General features: G+C 40.7%; 1 protein-coding gene across 1 annotated transcript in view; it reads right to left on the reverse strand.

The window, feature by feature from the left end:
- Window positions 1-806: 806 nt before the first annotated feature.
- The window catches only part of ACD (ACD shelterin complex subunit and telomerase recruitment factor), a 36,083-nt gene continuing 15,735 nt past the window's right edge, over window positions 807-21,154 (reverse strand). Inside the window, exons 10-14 of the mRNA XM_075270751.1 lie at window positions 20,048-20,110; window positions 17,487-17,612; window positions 14,663-15,615; window positions 10,127-10,206; window positions 807-1,170 (exon numbers count right to left, since the gene is read on the reverse strand). Coding sequence (XP_075126852.1) covers window positions 1,104-1,170; window positions 10,127-10,206; window positions 14,663-15,615; window positions 17,487-17,612; window positions 20,048-20,110 — 1,289 coding nt within the window. The 3' untranslated portion in view covers window positions 807-1,103. The remainder of the gene's footprint in view (window positions 1,171-10,126; window positions 10,207-14,662; window positions 15,616-17,486; window positions 17,613-20,047; window positions 20,111-21,154) is intronic.

Here is a 21,154-nt window from a genome sequence, read left to right on the forward strand (position 1 = left end):
GTACAGTATATGGCGCTGAGCTTGGTTTTTAGCAACGAGGCTGCACTGCTCATCCAAACATTGCATTCACTTTAGATGATCAGTGGGAGTTGTTGCGTGTCGGACCCCTAGTGATCTTCTATTGATGGCCTATCCTAAGGATGCCTCATTGATCTGTAAGCCTGGAAATCCCGTCCACAGTGAGAGCAGACATTATGGAAATGCGGTGTAAAAAGTGCTAGCAAAGAGAGTGAGATTTTATTTCATTTCATTCCCATATTGAGGCATTTTATACATGTTAATTTTACCTGCACAAAAGCTGCATTTTCCCCATATGTGGTGGAGGCAGAACTGCCTGTTTTATCTGTAGTGTTCTATAGCTGTGTTTGCTATGGGTGGCCTTAGCCTGGTCTGTTGCAGACATTGCACAAGTTCAGAGTCCTGTGACAAGCTTAAATGTCCTCTGTCTTTTACCTAGTAAAGGAACGGTTTAGTGAGGTTTCATAAATGGTAGTGCTGAGGGGCGATGGGACATTGTCCCATGTATATATTCATTAAAAACAGATATCAATTCGCAATTATTGATAAAACTGAATAAATAACCTCCTATGTCCAAGACCTGACAGATGAAGGTCACAAGTTGTGCACCAGACTGCTCAGACATTACTGTTTGGAAGATGAAATGACTGAGGTTCTTCTCTGTTGGTTTCCTTTCTTCTTACATTTTACCTCTCATAAATCTACAATGGAATAACAGGGAGAAGAGCAATCAAGTGTAGAATGACATGTCCATCATAAACAAAGGTTTTGTGGATAGAGGTTCTGTTTTATTAAATAGTTTTAGAGATATTTATGTTTAATACAAAATATAGTTTTATTTGAATTATAAAAACTGTAAGTAAAAGCTGCTTGGAAGCCAATTCTTTGCTTGTCTCATGCAAGCATTCTTCGCATCAAGAACAATAAAACAAGCTGAAATACGGACAATACACAGACCATAATTTTCTGGATCATGAAAGATCACGTACAACTGGCCTAAAATGCAAACAGTTGTGAGGATGATGAATCACAGATCCAATGGCTTTATGGTTATTGACAGGTAACTGACGGGGGAATACAGCCATTTACAGAACTCTTCCTTGGTCTTCAGACAACATCTTCATAGCCCATTCACACAGGTCTGCTGGAAGCCTGAATGGGGAAAAATATGAATTATCACAAGTTATAACTTATCGGCTCACATTTAATAAAAATTAAGTACATTGTTCCAATGAAATTAGGTATTGGGTTCTCTCCGTGTTTGCGTGGATTTCCTCAAATTCTACAAAAGACATACTGATAGGAAAAAAAAAAGTACATTGTGATCCCTATATGGGGCTGACAATCTACATTTAAAAATAAATAAATAAATTAGAAATGAGATATGTTAGTGAGAATAGCAGATCTCTCAACCCCTTAAAGACTGCGCCTATTTGGGCCTTGATGACCAAGCAGGCCTTTTTTTAATTTTATTGTCGTATTCCTAGATCCGTAACTTTATTTTTTTGTCAACATGTCATTTAATAGATTGGGTTGTGACAGACGCAGCAATACCAAATGTATGTAGGGTTTGTTTTATGTAAATTTTTTGTGACAGAAAACTATTTTTGAGGAGAATTTTTTTTGTACCTTTTTAACTGTATTTTCAAACTTTATTTATTATTTCAGTGCTCCAGATAAAAAAGAATACTTGGGATCCAAATAAATTTTTAGTTGCCAAACCATATAATGTTTGCTAGTGGCCCTGCGTACAGTATAATGTACCAATATATAATCTACCTAGTACCTCCCACAGAGCAGCTGTCGCAAATATTATTTAAACATTAAAAAATTCATATTTTACAGTGCTCTGTGTAGATCCTCTCCCCTTGTCCAACATCAGACATCACCAGCAGCTTCTTGATTGATGGTGCAGGAAGCCTGCTTTACCAGTCTATGCACATAAGCTGCAGATACAGCAGACAGCCTGCTAGGTGGACTGTGGCTGCTAGCTTTTGGCTTACAGAAGCAGTGTGGCTAGTCACCAGAACTACAACCACCTGGAGCTTTATACTTATTTTTTACATTTAAAGAGGATCTTTCATGGTTTGGGCACAGGCAGTTCTATATACTGCTGGAAAGCCGAAGCTGAATACAGCGCACTGTCGGCTTTCCCGATCTGTGCCCCGCGTAAAGAGCTTTCGGTCCCGGTACCGTAGCTCTTTACAGCCAGAAGGGCGTTCCTGACAGTCTGTCAAGAACATTCTTCTGCACAGCAGCGCCTATCGCACTGTACAGTGTGACCGGGGAGGAACGCCCCCTCCCTCTGCTCACAGTGCTCGTCCATAGACGAGTATTATCAGGAGGGGAGGGGGCGTTCCTCCCTGCTCACACTGTACAGCGCGATAGGCGCTGTTATGGAGAAGGATGGTGTGTCAGAAACGCCATTCTGACTGTAAAGAGCTACGATACTGACACCGAAAGCTCTTTACCAGGGGCACAGATCGGGAAAGCCGACAGTGCGCTGAATTCAGCGCACTGTCAGCTTTCCAGAAGTATATAGAACTACCTGTGCCCTGGACCATGAAAGGTCCTCTTTAAGTCCCGCTAGGGGGCTTGATCACTAATTGTAGAGGGCCCTTGACACGATCTAGCTATCGCAGCAGAAGCCAAATGACGAACATGTACATCATTCTATGCCAACTATACCCCATTGATGATGTACATGTATGTCATTTTGTGTTAGGGGTTAAAGGGAAAATATTGCTTTGAACATGCAAGACTATCTAAATACAATACTATACAGAGCAGAAGGAGCCAAGCAGATTAATAGGTAGTTTGTGGAAAATACAACCTATTATGGAAATCTCTGCTCTTTTATCCCTAGGGAGACAAATTGTTGATCCTTGTCAGTGACTGACACCCTTTTGTGAATGAGTGTACATATAGAGATAGTTGTCAGTCACTGACAAGACTGTCCACTGAACTCTTAAGGCCGGAACGAGTAGAAAGTTTAATGAATAAATGACAAATTATACTGGAGCTTTTCTAACATTTGTACATATCTGTTCAACTCTACCTGCCTTAATACATGTTGTGCACACATTGGACTAAATTTTCAAAATGGCAAGTTTCCTCTAATAAATAAGGTCTATTTGGAATTTCTTTTTTACACTTGCTATAAGTGACCATTCATTTCCACTACTAACCTTCACATTTTAAGAAAGCAAACTGAATGTTAGCGGAGAGGCAGTAACTAGCACAGCCACAACATAGCGCCAGGTCATGGGGTGCTCATTGTCAGACTCCCACAATCTGGTACTGAAGAACTATACTAAAGATAAGCCATCAATATTTAGTCTTGAATCCTTCAAGACAAGAAGGACTGATTTCTAAAATCTTCAAAATGAACCAGCGGCTTGGCCAGGAAGTAAAGAAAGCAAGCTGATAGCTTTCATATCTCACGGTATAATCAGTAGCAAAACAGAGATTGTGATCACATGGTATGAAGCATAAAGGAGACTAGAACAACATGCTCAGCTCTGGAAACATCATCTTCAAAAGGACATTGAGAACATAGAATGGGTCTAAAGATGAGCTACAAATTCAGGGAACGTCTCAGGCATAAACCTTTTCAAGCCACTCTTGACTATGGCTCAAAAAACTGAAGCAAAATCTGCAATAAAAACCAGCTTTTCTGCAACACGGCCTTAGCCTAAATGTAAAATCTCTCAACTGGTTAATCTGACAACTTGGTCTGTGACTCTTATCTCTGATTCACCTGAATGCTATTCAAGCCGATATCCTGACTGAAATGTATTTCATTTGGTTATGAAGATGAGAACGTTCAGGATAGTAGAGCGAAGGTCCGCAAAACCAGCCCTCAGACAAGCACTCTGTTAGATTTTATAAAGGATATCATGAGAATGAGAATAGATGCAGGCAACAAAAAAAAAAACTACATTTTTTAGAAAAACTGACTGCAAATGTGTTTTTTAACCCATAACACAACCAATACAATGAAAAAGTTCCCGTAAATTAGCCTTTAAAGAACTCAACTTAGTAGAAAATAATGGAAAGGGTGGACATGATCAAAACCCTTAAATAAGAACCTAAACAACAAAACGGGGACACAATCTAAGTGAGCTGGAGAACAAGAAGACATTGTCAAAGAGCAGTAAATGCTTGGGATAAGCTTTCAGCAGATGTGACTCAAAATGTGCCTGGGATAGGTATATTTATCCCAAACTAAAAAGTAAATAATGTACCATGTGGTCTTTTTTGCCATTAGATCTCTAAGTTTCTAACCAATGTCTAAAAGAAAACGGGAGAAAAGTTATTACATGTCAAAAAATGAATTAATCTAAGATGCTGTAAGAAAATGGTATAAATTTTGCACAAACTTTCCAATTGGCATATATTATCAAATCTATGCGGCAATTTTCTAGGTATGCTAGACACATTTCACTTCCATGTATATTGTTATATGCTCCAATAATTTCCACCCCAAATTGTGCATTTTTTATTTAATATGTTGCATTAACATATTAACACTTCAAAACTGTCAAGGGTAGTGTACAAGGTGTTAAAACACAGAATAAATCTAAGGGGTTGACAGTTTGTAGTGGAATCCTGTCACAGTTTGCTGAATCTCCTGCCTTGTGATCACACCATACTTCCACTAAGAAAAAAAATACTAAACAGGAAAAAAATAAAATGAAAAACTTCTGATACAAATGTATGTTTTTATTGTCACCCATATCCCTTTTTATAGATAAAAAAAACTGTTGTATCTGTTCAAACTCTTATTTTTAACATGATAAATACATATTTAATAAAAATGGCTTAAAGGGGTTGTCCCATCACAAGGATCCTATCTATACTGCTTGTTAATGTGAATGTAAGACTTTTCCTAAATACACTGCTTCAGCAAAACTGCTTTGTTTGTCCACTATCTTACTTTATTCAATTAATTGTTGACACAGCCCTGACTTATCCGCTCAAAAGTCAAGTGATGTATCTGCCTGCTCTCAGGGGGGAGGGAGGAGGGGCTAAGTGCAGGGAGCGAGCCTGTGTATCTAGCTATTCCTGTGTCTACACCACGTGACCTACCTTCCTGCTCTCAGATAGGGGAGAGGAGCTCAATGTTCCCTCTGAGCCCTGGAAGTTGCTGAGCGGAACAGCTAGTGAGCTGGGCAAGGCTCCATCAATGATGGGCGACCTGATGGCCAAACAGTACCACCTGTAGTAAACATGAAAACGCTAATCTAGTGTATAGATATTATAATGATCCTTCCTTAGTCACCCCTCCCCCACACACAGATTGGTGCTGAGGAAAGTGACGGGCCGACCTGGCACTCAGGGCTCAGGAGGACAGACAGCAATATGGCGGGTGCCATATTAAACAACCGTTGGTTGCTGCCTGTCCTCCTGAGTGCATACCTCCCAACTTTTGAAAAGACGAAAGAGGGACAAAATGTGCCGCGCGCTGAGCACGCCGTGGCAAATTTGTCCCCGCCTACTTTTATGTTGAGTCCGCCCATTCTCATTCATTTTTCACATGCTCCCACACAGTATAATCCTCCTACAGTCACCCGTAAATTATATGTCCCCCAGTTTCATATACACCCTTCATCTGCCCACAGTTTCATGTCCCCCCCTCCATCTCTGCCCCATATTCATGTCCCCCCTCCATCTCTGCCCCCAGATTCATGTCCCTCCATCTCTGCCCCCAGATTCATGTCCTCTCCATCTCTCCCCCCAGATTCATGTCCTCTCCATCTCTGCCCCCAGATTCATGTCCCTCCATCTCTGCCCCCAGTGTCATGCCGTCCCCTCCTTCATCTTCCCCCAGTTTCACGTTCCACCTCAGTGTACACATTAAACTTACCTTCTCCTCGCTCCCCCGACGCTCTCTCCGCGCCTCTCTCTCTCGCACACAGTTGTAGGCGCGATGTGACGTCATCACATCGCGTCTACACAGCGACTAGCGGCAAAGCAAAGAGCTGAGCTGTGACAGCTCCTTTCTTTAGTCGCGTCTGTATTCAACTCAGATCTGCGTCCTCCGGACGCAGATCTGAGTTGACTGCGCGGGCATTAATTCTGGCTGAGGGGGGCGGCTGCAATAGGTGAATGGCCGCCCACGCGCGCACCCTATTGGGAACAGTGGAGGAGCTGCTTTCATTTCTGAACTCATCTTCTGTTCTCCCAGTTATCAGGCTAGCTAATTCAATTGTGTTCATTATGGCAGAGACAGGCAGTCTCTGTATGTAACACACAATGGAGTTGCTCCTGCCTGTACTTCATAGTCCAATATTGTGCATATAGTGTTATTTGAGCACCTTTGGTGACATCAAAGGCCCTTCAGCCGCCCCATAGGGACATGCTATGTGGTGGGCGGAGCTACACACTAATTTGGGGGCGGATCTAACCGGCAGGTTGCATGTGAAACCCCGCCCACCAAATGACGCAAGAAACCAGTAAGAAAGAAGATTTTACAGCAGTGAACACTGGTGAGTATGCGACGTGGGAATACCCCTTTAAGAAACCTGAGAAAAAACTAAAATAATACAGCATTGCACCATAACTTGCAGTTTTGACAGACCATTCCGAAAAAGACAAACTCTAGTGTGAACCTAGTGTAACGTCTCCTGCCAGTCTATTTTTTTTAAAGTGGAAAAACACTCTTGGGAACAGGCGGGCCAGTCCATGGCTTCAATGCCTTCATCTTGCAGGAACTGCTGACACACTCCAGCCATATGAGGTCTGGTATTGTCCTGCATTAGGATAAACCCAGGGCCAACTGCACCAGTATAAAGTCTCACAAGGGGTCTGATGATCTCATCTCTGTACCTAATGGCAGTCAGGCTACCTCTGGCGAGCACATGGAGGGCTGAGAGGCCCCACACCATTACTGACCCACTGCCAAACCGGTCATGCTGGAGGATGTTGCAGGCAGCAGATCGATCTCCACGGTGTCTCCAAACGTGACAGAGTCAGACCTGAATCCAATTGAGTACATCTGGGACATCATGTCTTGCTCTATCCATCAACCTCACGTTGCACCACAAACTGTCCAGGAGTTGGCAGATGCTTTAGTCCAGGTCTGGGAGGAGATCCCTCAGGAGACCATCAGCAACCTCATCAGGAGAATGCCCAGGCGTTGTAGGGAGGTCACACAGGCACGTGGAGGCCACACACACTACTAAGCCTCATTTTGACATGTTTTAAGGACATTACATCAAAGTTGGATCAGCCTGTAGTGTGTTTTTCCACTTTAATTTTTGGGGTGACGCCAAATCCAGGCCTCCATTGGTTAATAAATTTGATTTCCATTGATTATTCTTGTGTGATTTTGTTGTCATCACATTCAACTTAGTACAGAACAAAGTATTTAATGAGAATATTTCATTCATTCAGATATAGGATGTGTTATTTGAGTGTTCCCTTTATTTTTTTGAGCAGTGTACATCACGCTTTAATGTATTACTGGATGAATTCTATATACCGGGGGAATATGTGCACAATAAATGGATAATAACTAGAGTGCTTCTTTAATGCTAAATGAATTTTCCTTTTTTACTTCCCCATTCCTCTCAACTCATGATTCCTAGGGGGGGAGGGGGTTGGTTCTACTGATTATTTTGTATAAAGTATTTTGACATGTAATATAATCTGAAATAAAGACAACTTTAAGTAGAATACAAGAAATTCCTCCCATGGAGAAGCAGCTAGTGCGGATCTGAAGTGCAGCCGTGCAGAGTTTTCAAAAAAGCTAGATATTTCTTTTGTTGGATTAAAGAATAAAAAAAAAAATCCTGCTGTGTTTGCCGATTCTGGAACATTGTGCTGAAAGCAATACATGAATGGTAGAACATTATGGTGACTTCAGTGTGCATGATGTTTAATCATGTGGTTTAAGGGGCTCTGCTACAGTTATCAAATTTTGTTAACCCCTTCTTGCCAGAGGAATTTTTCAATTTTAATTTTGGACTCCCCACCTTCTAAACCCCATAACTTGTTTATTTTCCATTCATAGAACCATATGAGGGCTTAAAGTTTGTGGGATACATTGCTCTTCATAATGGTACTATTTATTATTCTGTACAATGTACTGGGCAGCTGGAAAAAAATTCAGAAAGAGGCAGAGGGATTGGAGAAAAAAAGTGCACCTGGCCACGCAAAAGAAACCCTATGCAGGGGCGTAACTACTGGGGAAGCAGCGGAGGCAGCTGCCACAGGGCCCGGGACATTAGGGGCCCGACGACAGCCGCTACCGCTGCGTTTGTTTTTTTTTAAATAGGCCCCATATACTTACCAATCCTGGCAGGGGCCTGGATCGGTAAATGACGGCGCAGGCCCCACAACCACTATTATACTTGGGGGTCTTTTAGGACCCCCGAGTATAACGATCAGAGGCCCGGGAGAGGTAAGATAACATAAAAAACTGTGTTACTTACCTCTCCAGGCAGGCTTCGGCCTACTTGCGAGACGTCATATGACCCGTGACGTAGGGCCCCGGTCACATGATGTCCCAGAAGATGGCCAACAGCGACGGAGAATGCAAGGGAGTTGGGAGATAGGTAAGTAACAGTAGTTTATTATGTTTGTATCCCTCTGGGTCTCCGATTATTATACTCTGGGGTCTGAAAAGACCCCAGAGTACAATAATTGTTCATGTGTGTCCACAATGGGTCATAATACTGTGTACTGAGGCCACTATGGGGACATAATACTGTGTACTGGGGCCAGTATGGGGACACAATACTGTGTACTGAGGCCACTATGGGGGCATAATACTGTGTACTGGGGCCACTATGGGGGCATAATACTGTGTATTGAGGCCACTATGGGGACATAATACTGTGTATTGAGGCCATTATGGGGACATAATACTGTGTGCAGGGGCCAATATGGGGTATTATAGTGTGGGGAGGGGGACGGGCGGCGGTAGTGGTCAGTTGGTCGAGGTCTTCAGCGTCGGGGGGGGGGGGGGGGGGGGGGGGGGAAGGGGCCCGTTTGTCAAAAGTTCACCACGGGGCCCCGCCATTCCTAGTTATGCCACTGACCCTATGTATCTCTGTACATGGAAATATAAAAAAGTTATGGGTGTCAGAATATGGCAAAAAAAATGTATTTTTACAAAATTTGGGATTTTTGTTGAAGAGGACCTTTTACGTACTCATCAACATACGGTATTATATGTCACTAGAAAGCCGACAGAGCACTGAATTGAGTGTACTGTCGGCTTTCCTGTTATGAGCCCTGGTGCTGGTATTGGTGGCGTAAGTTTCGGCACCGATATCTACACAACGTCAGTGCTGTGCAGAACTCCCTTCCCCAACTGTACCCTTCCATAGACTTTGTACTTGGCCAGGTGTACTTTTTAGTTATACCATTTTGGGAAATGTTTATTGCTTTGATAACTTTTTATTAAAATTTTTACCAGAGGGAAAACAGCAAAAAAAGCTCTGCGGTTTGGTACATTTGATATTTTGTCTTTCTCCACCTATGGCAGGAATGTGTATGTGTTTCATAGTAATTTTTTTTTTGTTTTATATATATTCTAGGGAAAGGGGAGAGATGATTTGAACTTTTATTTATTTAATCATTTATTTACAATGTTATTACTTCTCTCTAGAGGGCTTGAGTCTGCAATCTTTTGCTTGCAGGTCCCATAGACTGTAATACAACTGTATTGTAGTCTATGGAACTTTCGCTATATAGGTATCGAGATTAGTCATAGACCAGTCTCATTAGCTATATTACTTCATAAGGCTCCTGGCTGTTATAGGAACAAGTCAGCTCCCCTCAATCACACATGGGAGCCAGCCTGCAACTGGAAAGGTAAAGGACTGATGAAGACCAGCCCCGGGGACTTTTTAATTTTTTTAAAAACTTTTGGGGGGCCACATGAGGTTGCAATACCTGCGACCAGAGTCTGCTCTGATCGTGGATATTAGCGCTAAGTATCCGCTGTACATTACAGCTACGGCGACTGCTTTTCGGCAGAGCAACTGCCATCTTTAAAGACCCGGCATCCGCCGTAATAGTATGGTGTATGTTGGGAAGGGGTTAAACGTGTATCTCAAGCTTATAGAGTAGATTTGATTATTTACATATAACTCACTGTATAGCATTCACGTGGGCACAGAGGTCTTCAGAAGGAGGCTTATACTTGTACTGAAACGGTGTTCCATCACGGTGAGTCTGTGAAAGCAGAAATACATTCGTTACCATATTTTTGCTAATATTATGATTTTGACAATTAAAATATTAAAATCAGTGATATAAAACAGACTTCACAAATCCTTTTAAAAGATAACTATATTACATCAGAATGACAATGTCCGTAAAGTGCTGGGGAATAGGTTAAAGGGGTTGTCCCATCACAAGGATCCTATCTATACTGCTTGTTAATGTGGATGTAAGACTTTTCCTAAATACACTGCTTCAGCAAAACTGCTTTGTTTGTCCTTTTATCTTACTTTATTCAATTCTTTGTGGCCACAGCCCTTGACTTATCTGCTCAAAAGTCAAGTGATGTATCTGCTGCCCTCAGGCGGGAGGGAGGAGGGGCTAAGTGCAGGGAGCGAGCCTGTGTATCTAGCTATTCCTGTGTCTACACCACGTGACCTTCCTGTTAGCAGATAGAGGAGAGGAGCTGCTTGCATTTCTTCTGTTCTCCCAGTTATCAGGCTAGCTAATTCAGTTGTGTTCATTATGGCAGAGACAGGCAGTCTCTGTATGCAACACAGAATGGTGTTGCTGCTGCCTGTACTTCATAGTCCAATATGGGTGGGCGGAGCTACATGCAAATTTGGGGGCGGAGCTAAACAGCAGGTTGTATGTGAAACCTCGCCCACCAAATGATGCAAGAAACCAGGAAGAAAGAAGATTTTACAGGAGTGAAGACTGGTGAGTATGCGACGTGGGAATACCCCTTTAACACTATATAAGCAAGCAAAAGAAAAACAAAAACAAAACATAAGGCAAAAAACACTGTTAAATGGCAGAGACCTACCGGTAATTCACAATTAAGTGAAAAAAATATTCTTTCCTGACCCTTGACATATTCTATATTAATTCTAGTAGTACAAGAAAGAGGTCTAGCCCTTTTTCTAAAGCTTACCACACCTTTCACTATTATCAAACCCCATGGGAGCACATTACATCATTTTAAAGGTTACAAAGTAAAGTAAAGCTTCCAACTTTGGAATAACATTGCACTCCGTTTAACCCTAAAAGTTCACTGTTCATATTTTAGTGCATAACCAGAATGCATTACACTTCAGTTAAAGAGGACCTTTCACCATCTCCACCAACCCTCTCTTTACATCCTTTAATAGGCGCTGCTCCACTGAATCTGGTGTAAATGGAATTATTTCGAGAAAGGTTTTCCTTAATAGAGATTTCTGAAACTGATCAACAGAAAAAGTCCTTTAAATGTCAAAGTGCTAAAACAGAGCATGACTAGGGAAAGTCCATTTCTATGGTTTCTCTGGCTGGCACTGCCAACTGGGGAATTGCAGTAGGTAAAGTGAACTTCCATTTAGATTGCAATCTCTCATGGCTTGAATTAACATATGAACCTCTGCTCCCATTGAAGTGATGCATTTCTGTTTATTTACAGACTCCTATGACAAGACTAAGTGCATTCACATGTGAGATTTATCGCTAATCTTAGTTATTTTAAGGTCTCTAATGCAGACATTTGGATTTTTGCTGTGGATGTACTGCAGAGCCACACAAGGACTGCTTGAGAATGGAGCCAAAAACGAAGTACAATTGGTACACTGTTGTGTCTAGTGTACATCGATACTCTAAACTCTGAGGTCTTTAACTCTTAGGAGACTGTCTAGAGCGGTGAGATGTAGCAGAGGTGTATGAATGTAAAGAAATGCTCTGACTTTGACCAATAGCAAGTTGAGATCTTCAAAATGGTGAATTGAGTTGTTAGAAACCTACTCAACATTTCATTGTACCATTCTTACTTGCTTTATTTCCATACATATGAGAAGATCCCTACTAAATGATCAGCCTCTTTCAATCAATCCTGACATGGGAATTCTGTACTGCAGCTTGGCTGCCACCAGTACATGGAGGGTTAATCATTAACATGAATGCCTTAACTAACCGGTTAGAAAACATTAATGTAGATCATTTTTGATAAAAGTTACTGAGTACAATATCTAGAAATAAATGTCTACGCAGTGGAATAGACCTGCTCAGACTAGATTTTAAGAAAGCAGATATCCATATATAAAAAATAAAACAGAACTGCGCTACCTAATCCTGTCCTTAGTAGACTTGTATATAAAAATCGCATTATCTAGTCACAAACTATAGGGACATTTTCTGGGGCATACCATATCAGTTTATCATTTTCTCAGTATAAGGTTTCCCATATTCCATTCCAATAATATACAAGCCACAATTTTGTTAAACAGTATACAAACCTTTAGAGAATCTCAGTGGCTACGCTTCATGGGTAACTGGAATCTCAGTAAAGAATTCCCATATTATTATATTGATTAAAAGAAAATATACTAATGATCAATGACATATCTAATACATGAGAAATACATGTATACTCCAGAAAAGCAAATCAAATCTAAATCCTATCATAGCAGCCCTGAATTAGTGGCACAAAAAATAATACAATTAAATATTTATTATATATTTGTATGTCCTTCCAACCTTCCTCGCTGCTGAACACTGGCGTTTCCAAATAATGTGCAGGAGCTCAAAAATCTTACAGTAAAATTATTTATTGCAGCATATAAAGTTAAATCAATGGTGCCATGTGTATCTATCCCGGACTGAATGGTTTTTGAATCCCCTGCATGTAAGAAATCGCACTGAAATGGAGAAATCTGGAGTGGAGAGCTTGGGAAAAATTATGGGAATGTGTATTTCCTTACATGCACTTCTATACAGCCTTGTATATAGACACTATGTACTCAATATAGACTATACGTACGAAAGTCCTAGAGCATCCGGTGTGGTATGTCCATCTATACAGCCCTAATCTATAAGATCTCAGGAAACCGAAATGTAACTAAGTGAAAATTACTGTGTCCACACATGTTGCTTCCTTTTTTGAGCAATATACACACACACATATAGATAGAGCATGTACACAAGGGTGTCACTTTTTAGAGCAATTTTTTCGGATTACCATGATGAACCTATGGTTCATTCCAGGTGACGCCATTAGAATTGGATAGCTCCCTTCTTGAACCAAGCAAGGGAGCCATGTTAAGTTAATGGTGTCTGACAGATGACTGCAATTAACCAATTCTGATCTAGATTCAGGTTGTGATGTTAGCACCCAGACCAGAGGAGTAAGGTTCGTTCACATCTGAGTTTGGATTCCATCCGGGAGAGTCCGCATGGGGACCCCCCCCCCCCGAATGGAATACCAAACGCAAGTGCAAGCGCTGTACTTTAAAAGCACAAGGACCCCATAGACTATAATGGGGTCTGTGTGATTACCGCCAGATCTCTGCAGGCATCGTGCGGTCAGAAAAATAGTTCACCATCTACTTTCCTGTCCGCATGATTCATGCAGGCAGTACATGGTAAGCACATGGACCCATTATAGTCTATGGGATCTGTGTGTTTTTACAGTACAGCGCTTGCAATTGCGTTTGTATTCCTGTTGGAGGGTCTCCATGCGGACTCTCCCCGGATGGGATATAAAAGCAGATGTGAACGAGGGCTTAGTTACAGCCATACCTCCCCCTTGTCCATGCAGGGTCCCTGCAATTGTTGGGGGAAAGGTCACGTTCAATGTACAGTAGTTCTGCAAAGTGGCATCTCACAAACTAATATATACCGTATTTTTCGGACTATAAGACTTTTTGGGGGAAAAGAAGGGTGCGTCTTATAGTCTGAAGGTGGCGACTGGCATCCGCTGTAATAGAGAGGCGGAAGCCGGCAAGTGATAGACGCCATTACAGGTGCCGGGGCCTGAGACATCGCTGCGCTCCTCTGCCCTGCTGGCTTCATTCCAGTATCGGTGGCCTCTTCTCCCCCGGGGCCGGTCCCCACCGGCCCCGTACCTGTGACGTTGCAGGCCGGCTCCTGCGCGGCGATATCGCAGGAGCCGACCTGTTCGGGTGACAGCCGGGAGCCTAATGAGGCTCCCGGGCCTGTCACTGCTGTATTAGTATTGCGGCTGGTCTCTATGACCAGCCGTAATACTAACAGACAGAATGTCCCATAGACGGCAATACAGTTGTATTGCCGTCTATGGGACTTGCGATCAAGTGACCGCAGGTTCAAGCCCCCGGAGGGGGAATAAAATAGTAAAAAAAAAAAAGCTTTAAAAATATGAAATAAATAAAAGTTCTAAATCACCTCCTGTTTTTTTTTCAATACAAGGTGATCTAAGCAATAGATATCCCCCAAAATGGTATAACTAAAAAGTACAGCTGGCCCCGCAAAAAAAACCGCCCTATACATCCCCGTACAGCTGCAGGGTCACCTGTCAATGTGGCCTTGCAGCTGTTGCAAAACTACAACTCCCATATATTAAATATTTTACCAGTTTTTGCTTCAAAATTTTTTTTCCCTATTTTCCTCCTCTAAAACCTAGGTGCGTCTTATAGTCCGAAAAATACGGTACTTATGTGATGCAGATAGCAGTAGCATTCCTTACCAGTTCAATATTTTCAACATCAGTGATGGGTACTATGCCTTTCTCTCTGGCTTGGAAAGATGACAATTGTCCATACGGTTCCTTAGAGGGTGCTTTCTGTACGCAGGTTTTACTTGTAGATACCTTTGCAGTTAACTTGCTACTTGCAGAGTCTTTAGTTTCCTGGATTTTTGGAACAGCCACAAACTGTAAACTGGGTTTATTTGCTTGTATTCTCTTTTTGCTGGATGTATGATTTTTTGTGACATGTGTTTTGATACATTGTTCAGTTTTTCTATCGATTTTTCCCATATTTGCCACATCTCTTTTTCTTATTTGCTTTTTGACTACAGTCTGAACTCCATTGTCATTATCAGACAAATCATCAATTTCTACACTAAAAGAATCGGTAGTAGTCACACAATCTGGTCTTTCTACATTCTCAGGTTCCTGCTGTTCTAAATCTGAGAGAGTGCTCTTAAGATCTTCAGAAGTTTGTTTCCTCTTCAAGGCTTTTCTTGTTCTTGGAGAACAGCATTTCCCTCTGTTCCTCTCAACACTAAGAAAAAATGGGTCAGTTTTACTTGCCGGACTGCCTTTACTTTCTAACATACAAGACTTAATTGGACTTATCTGAACTTTACTGCTCACTGATGGACTTCTTGGGGGCGAGTCTTGAGTAAGTGGAATTAGACTGAGGGAGGAAATTTTGGTGCTTGAGCTTTTTTTGCATTTAGGGCTAGTAGAACTGCTGGCACAGTCAGTCTGGGCTATACTTTTACTAGGCTCCTGTGGGTTGGAAGAATGTTCGGAGAACATCAAGGGGGAAATCTCACCCCTGTGTTTAGTAGAGTCACCTATAGTTAGTTCTGTATCAGATGTGAGCGCATCCGGAGTGCTACTGTCTGGGTCTGATCCAACCTCATTCCTTCGGCTCTTTTGAGAATTCGAAGGTGAAAACTTTGGCATGGAATCTTAAAAAAAAAAAAAAAAAAAAGTATAGCACACATAAAAAAGTAATACAACATTAAAAATGTGCATGAACACAGTATATATGAACACAAGAACAAAAAAACAAAACAAAAAAAAAAAAACAATTTTTTTTTTCCTGCCATTAATTATCTCAGGTAAAATATAACAGTTAATTGTTCATTAACTTTTCAGACAACTTGTTCTCATTTCATAGAGCATTCTGCAACCAAATGTAATGCATGTTAATTAACAATGTGGCTGCTTTCTGTCTGAAAAACCTCTTAGGCTGAGGCCCCATGTTGAGGAAACGCAGCTCTTTTTGGTACAGATTTTGTTGCGGTTTTTGAGCCAAAGCCAAGAATGGCTACAAATGGAATGGGAACTCTATATAAAGTACTTCTAACTTCTGATCAATCCACTCCTGACTTTGGCTCTAGAAACTGCAACAATAAAGCTGCGTTTCCACATTGAGGGGCCTCAGCCTAAAGTTCCTGCCCCCAGGTGTCTCCCTTCCCTTTACAGTTCACTTCCTGTTGCTAGCCGGGGTCCGTCCATAGACAGAGTAGATGGATTCAACACTGAAAGCTTGTCCTTAGGATAGTCCTGAAGAAAACAGGTCTGTGTGAAGCTCTGCACCGAATTCTCCTGGCCTGAACCCCGATACTCACCTGTGCTGGTCCATTCAGGAGTCTGGTTGTAAATTGGCAACTGAGTGTTACCAGTTGGGGATTTGTCACTACATACTCTCCCTCACTGTGCTATCAGTGCTGACAGAAGAAAACACTGGAACAGCAGGGACAGGTGAGTATGTTTTTGTTTTTTTTTTGTTTTTTTCCACTTTCCTCGTACTACTATTACAAAAAAAAAAAAAAAAAAAGTTATCCTGCACAGCCCCTTTAATTTACATGTAATTTAGGGTTACAATTCAACCCCAATGGCATATAAGAGCTGGATTTTTATTATCATCATTATTAATATATATATTTTTTTTAATAGAAGTCGGAGTTGACTTGATGGTCAGACAGACCAATCTGTATGCCCGGCAATTTATTGACAGTAACACAGACTCTTTTTCCTCCACAAATGGAGCCCTATTGATTGGCAAAGGATTTTAGCTATGGGCCTGGTCAGAAAAAAACCCGAATAGCCATATGAAACTGGCTATTGATCTATTTTTCCTTAAAGTACTGTGTGGCTACGACCAGGCTCACATTGGCAATAATCTTAAAAACTTCTTCATTACTTTGTTAATTATCTTCTGTCCCCCACAAGATCATCCCAAGTTTGATAGACTTTATAAAATTATGTCCATAATAATCTACTTTATTTCCAAGTTTTCCCAGCTGTATATCCCTTGTAAATTACTTTCTGTGGATGAACCCCCTGTTCATTTTAAGTGTAGTCTACAGTTCTGCCAATACTTGGCTAATAAACAAGCAAGGTACAGTGTGAAACTATACAAGCTCAGCAATGGCTCCTCGGGATACACCCACTGATTTTTGTCTATAAAATGTATGGCTGCATGTGGTACAGTCAAATGCAACCAGCAGGGCCTTCCTGAAGCGTTGATCCTGCCACTTCTATGACATTACCATCCTACCTAAGCAAGAATTCTCCCATGGATGGGTAATACAAGTACTTAATAATATGCTTGGTTTATATACATCCCACTAGATGTGTTCTGTTTTGTTGCCAGCTGACACTGCATGTATTTATACCACATGCTCATATCTGTCATACTTTATTTTACTGTATTCACCACTAGTATATATTTTCAAACAAAACACATGAATTAAAAATATAATCTGTTTGGCTTCTTGTGTTAGATTATGTATTTTTATATAAAAGGGCTTTCTTGCACTGTCCTACTCACCAGAGCTTGTAGGAAGGCTGACACATAGGGATTGCAGGTTATTCCAGGGATTTCCGGACTGACTACTTGGCCCTTCATTTATGGCCTCCTCAGAAAGGGTAGATAACGCAGAACTGTATGGCTGTGCTGGGAAAAAAAAATAAATCAGAAGTTCAATGTAGAGACAAAAAAATAGAGAATTGAAACGTCTTCAATTGGATAGACCGGACAGATGTAGAGAAGAGTCAAAAGGAGTCTATCAACAGAATCCAGGCCCTTAGATAGGTTGGAGTCACCTGAATCAAGGTGCTGGTTTCCCCTGTGAATCAATGCTTCCATTGCCACTTTCCTTAATATGCAAATGATCTCTTTGGAGCAATGAGGCCAATGCTCCTTGATTGAAGAGACCCTAACCAATCTATCTGCGGGGCTGGATTGATATGCAGGGTTCTGGTGACAGACTCCCTTTAAATTGTAACTTAATGTAGGTGATTTTTCTTAGCTAAAGAAAAGTTCTCTTGTACAGATTTGATCAGTGGCAGAAAGAGGCAAATGAGTGAAGAAACAGATGCTTTTCTACATAAAGAATATTATAAAGTTTGTTATCTTCACCCAGACTATGGGATTTAGGAAAAAAAGAAATAAATACAATATGTTCATTTACACGTTACATTACGCCTGTTTAAATTACACTGAGAAAACACCATACTTCCAAAATAACTATGCGTAAAAAATAAGTATTTTATTTCCAGTACCTGTTGGCTACCTCAGATGTTCTAGTTACTTAGATACAGAAAAATATAGAAACACTGTTTATAAATATGCCAATCTCAAAGGCAGCAGAGGATCCCAAAGGATCAGTGTTCTGCAAAGTGTTTTCCAAAAGCACAAGACAAACAAATCTCTACTACACAAGTCTGTAAATAAAACACAGGGTAAACACAATTGTACTCCAACTTTCATCATTCTAGATTTTTTGGATCAAATGAAACCAATATACATAAACTGATTTCCAAGTCTGGAACACTCTTGCCTTGAACATTCAGTGGAAACATGGATATAAACTGAAGTGTTCACTATGATTATTCAGTAAATAGTTTGTAGACTACCTAATTAATAAATATCCTTATTTTATCAAAAAAGATGGACGACACTTGTAAACCTCTACATGCATTAACTGTATACACCTGAAGGTCTGCACTGCCACAAGCCAACAGGGTTTGAGCTATAGTGCTAAATATGAGTGTCCTCAGAGCTGGCCTCAACAGTTTATCAACTGCTCCTGATCATTTACACTTATTGTTCCATTTCAATAGACAGAGCCCCGGCTTTCAGTCGCGGCTACCCGGCTTTCGGACTGGAACCTGAGGCAGCCTCTGCCTCAGGTTCCGGTCCAAAAAACCCCGTCTGAACTTACCCTTACAGAAACAGTCTATTTCACTCAGCTATACTGTTCTTGTAAGTCTTCTCATTGAGATTGTGGCAAAGTAAGAGGAAGGTTAGCAATGTAGGGTGTTCATTATAAAGATAGGCGTGGGCCCTACAGGTGGGACCCGCATCTATCAGACAGTTATTGACAATCCTGTGAATATGCCATAAACCTCATTAAGTCACTTCTACTGAAGGAAATGTTTCCACTATTTGAGACAAATGTATCAAATCTTGTTTAATATTGATAAATTTGTTGCAGCTTTCGACATTTCAAAAGATGTTTCTCCAAGTTTAACTTCATTCATCTATTGAATTGAGAGTGCACCAAAACGGTGAGTTCACACAGAGTTTTTTTTGCAGGAGGATTTTGAGGCAGAATCCACCTCAAAATCTGCCACAAAAACTGCCTCCCATTCATTTCAATGGGAGTCAGCAGCTAGAGGAAAAATAAAAAGTGATATGACTCATCTTCAGGTGGATTCCTGCTTGAAAAACCCATTGAAATCAATGGGAGGTGGAAAAAAATGTGATGCAGTTTTTAATGCAGTTTTTTCAAAAACTGCTACACTTTTGTGTTTCCTGGTTCATACCGTGTGCTGGAGTAAAAAAATGCGACAAAATACCTGAAGCAGATTTTTTCTAATTCCTAACTCCTGAAGCAGATTTTTTCAGCCTGCAAAATCTCCATGTGAACATGCCCTAACCCTGTATGACCTGTTTATTGAGTCATGTGAGGTCTGCCTGTCTATGGTCTGCTTGAAACAGAACATAGTAAGACAGAGCAATCTGGACCTTTTTTTAAACATCTCTCTCTCTCTGGTGTAGGGGCCCAAGGACAATTTTAACTGCTGAAGTAAAGGCTATGTTTTAGATGTGTTCAGACAGCAGTGCTGTGTACATTGGAAACATACTGGTACCTACTTTGTTGTCTGAGACTAGGGTTTTGAGAGATATTTAGGTTCACATGCCTGATAAACATTCCAATGGCATATAGACAAAACTCTGAGCGTAATGTGAAGAGTCTATGAAGAGACCTGTCATGTAATTGTGTACGTTGTCAACATAAACAATGTAATTGGCCTCCTGAGCACACGGCACAAGGGAGGTACACTAATGTAGAACATTACAGTCCTTGGACATTTCACACTTACAAGAATTATCTTCTTCTGAAGAATCTGTAAGTTCACTGGGACACTGACCTTCATTCCCGAACTCTGAAAAATGCCACAATTATTAAGTATCAAGCCCTAAGGCACATAAAGCACATACACACACACACATATATATATATATATATATATATATATATATATATATATATATATATATACATATATATATATATATATATGGTAAGTTTATAGGATAAATCTGCTAATGTTTCAGACAAGTAGCAAACCTATAACTTTTCTGATTAGCCTCTTAGCTAGGCAACTACTGGTGAGGGGCAAAAATCCCAAAACAGCTGTCTGTGGATGGGTGTTTTTTCTGGTCTGGCTTACATCCCAAGTCATGTTACAAGGCTTCTGAGTAAGCGGTTTGTGAACTTATAGGGTTGCTATTTTCCAATAGGTGGTCCCAAAGGCACAGTTTTCCTTTCTCCAGCAAGAAAAACTAACTAACTTGCGTACTTGATTTATATAATAATCCTATAGGACCTGACTCACAGCATAATCATTTACATAGCAAGGTGCTATAGTAGACAACCTATTTACCAAAAAGTGTACAAATTGTGAGTTTGGGGTATTTTTTTAGATTCAGAAAATAATTGCTATTCTTTGTAAATAAAATGCCATAAAATATTCCAATATATTTTGTGTCAATTATTCATGGATTTCAAGATTTATTCTTGCAGTTACTCAAACATTCATGGAATTAATGTGCTCCGGCCATGTGAAGACCATTGATTGCAGGACTTCATTTTATAGTTAGGGCATGTTCATACAAAGTTTTTTTGCAGGTTTAAAAAAATCTGTTTCAGGAATTCTTTTTTTTTTTTACGCATTTTTTTTACATGATGTGATTGATTTCATTTCAATGGGTTTTCCAAGGTGGAATCTGCCTGAAGATAGGTCATGTCGCTTTTTTATCCTCTGAAAAAATCAGCTAGAGGAAAAAAACTGCAATTGACTCCCATTGAAATGAATGAAAGGTGTCCTTTGAGGTAGATTTCACCTCAAAATCAGCCTGCAAAAATCTCCTTGTGAACATACCCTAGCTGAGTCATGAGCCGGTGTCTCCATTACACAACTATGGCC

Source organism: Leptodactylus fuscus, chromosome 4, assembly GCF_031893055.1.
Source record: "Leptodactylus fuscus isolate aLepFus1 chromosome 4, aLepFus1.hap2, whole genome shotgun sequence".
Classification (NCBI taxonomy): domain Eukaryota; kingdom Metazoa; phylum Chordata; class Amphibia; order Anura; family Leptodactylidae; genus Leptodactylus; species Leptodactylus fuscus.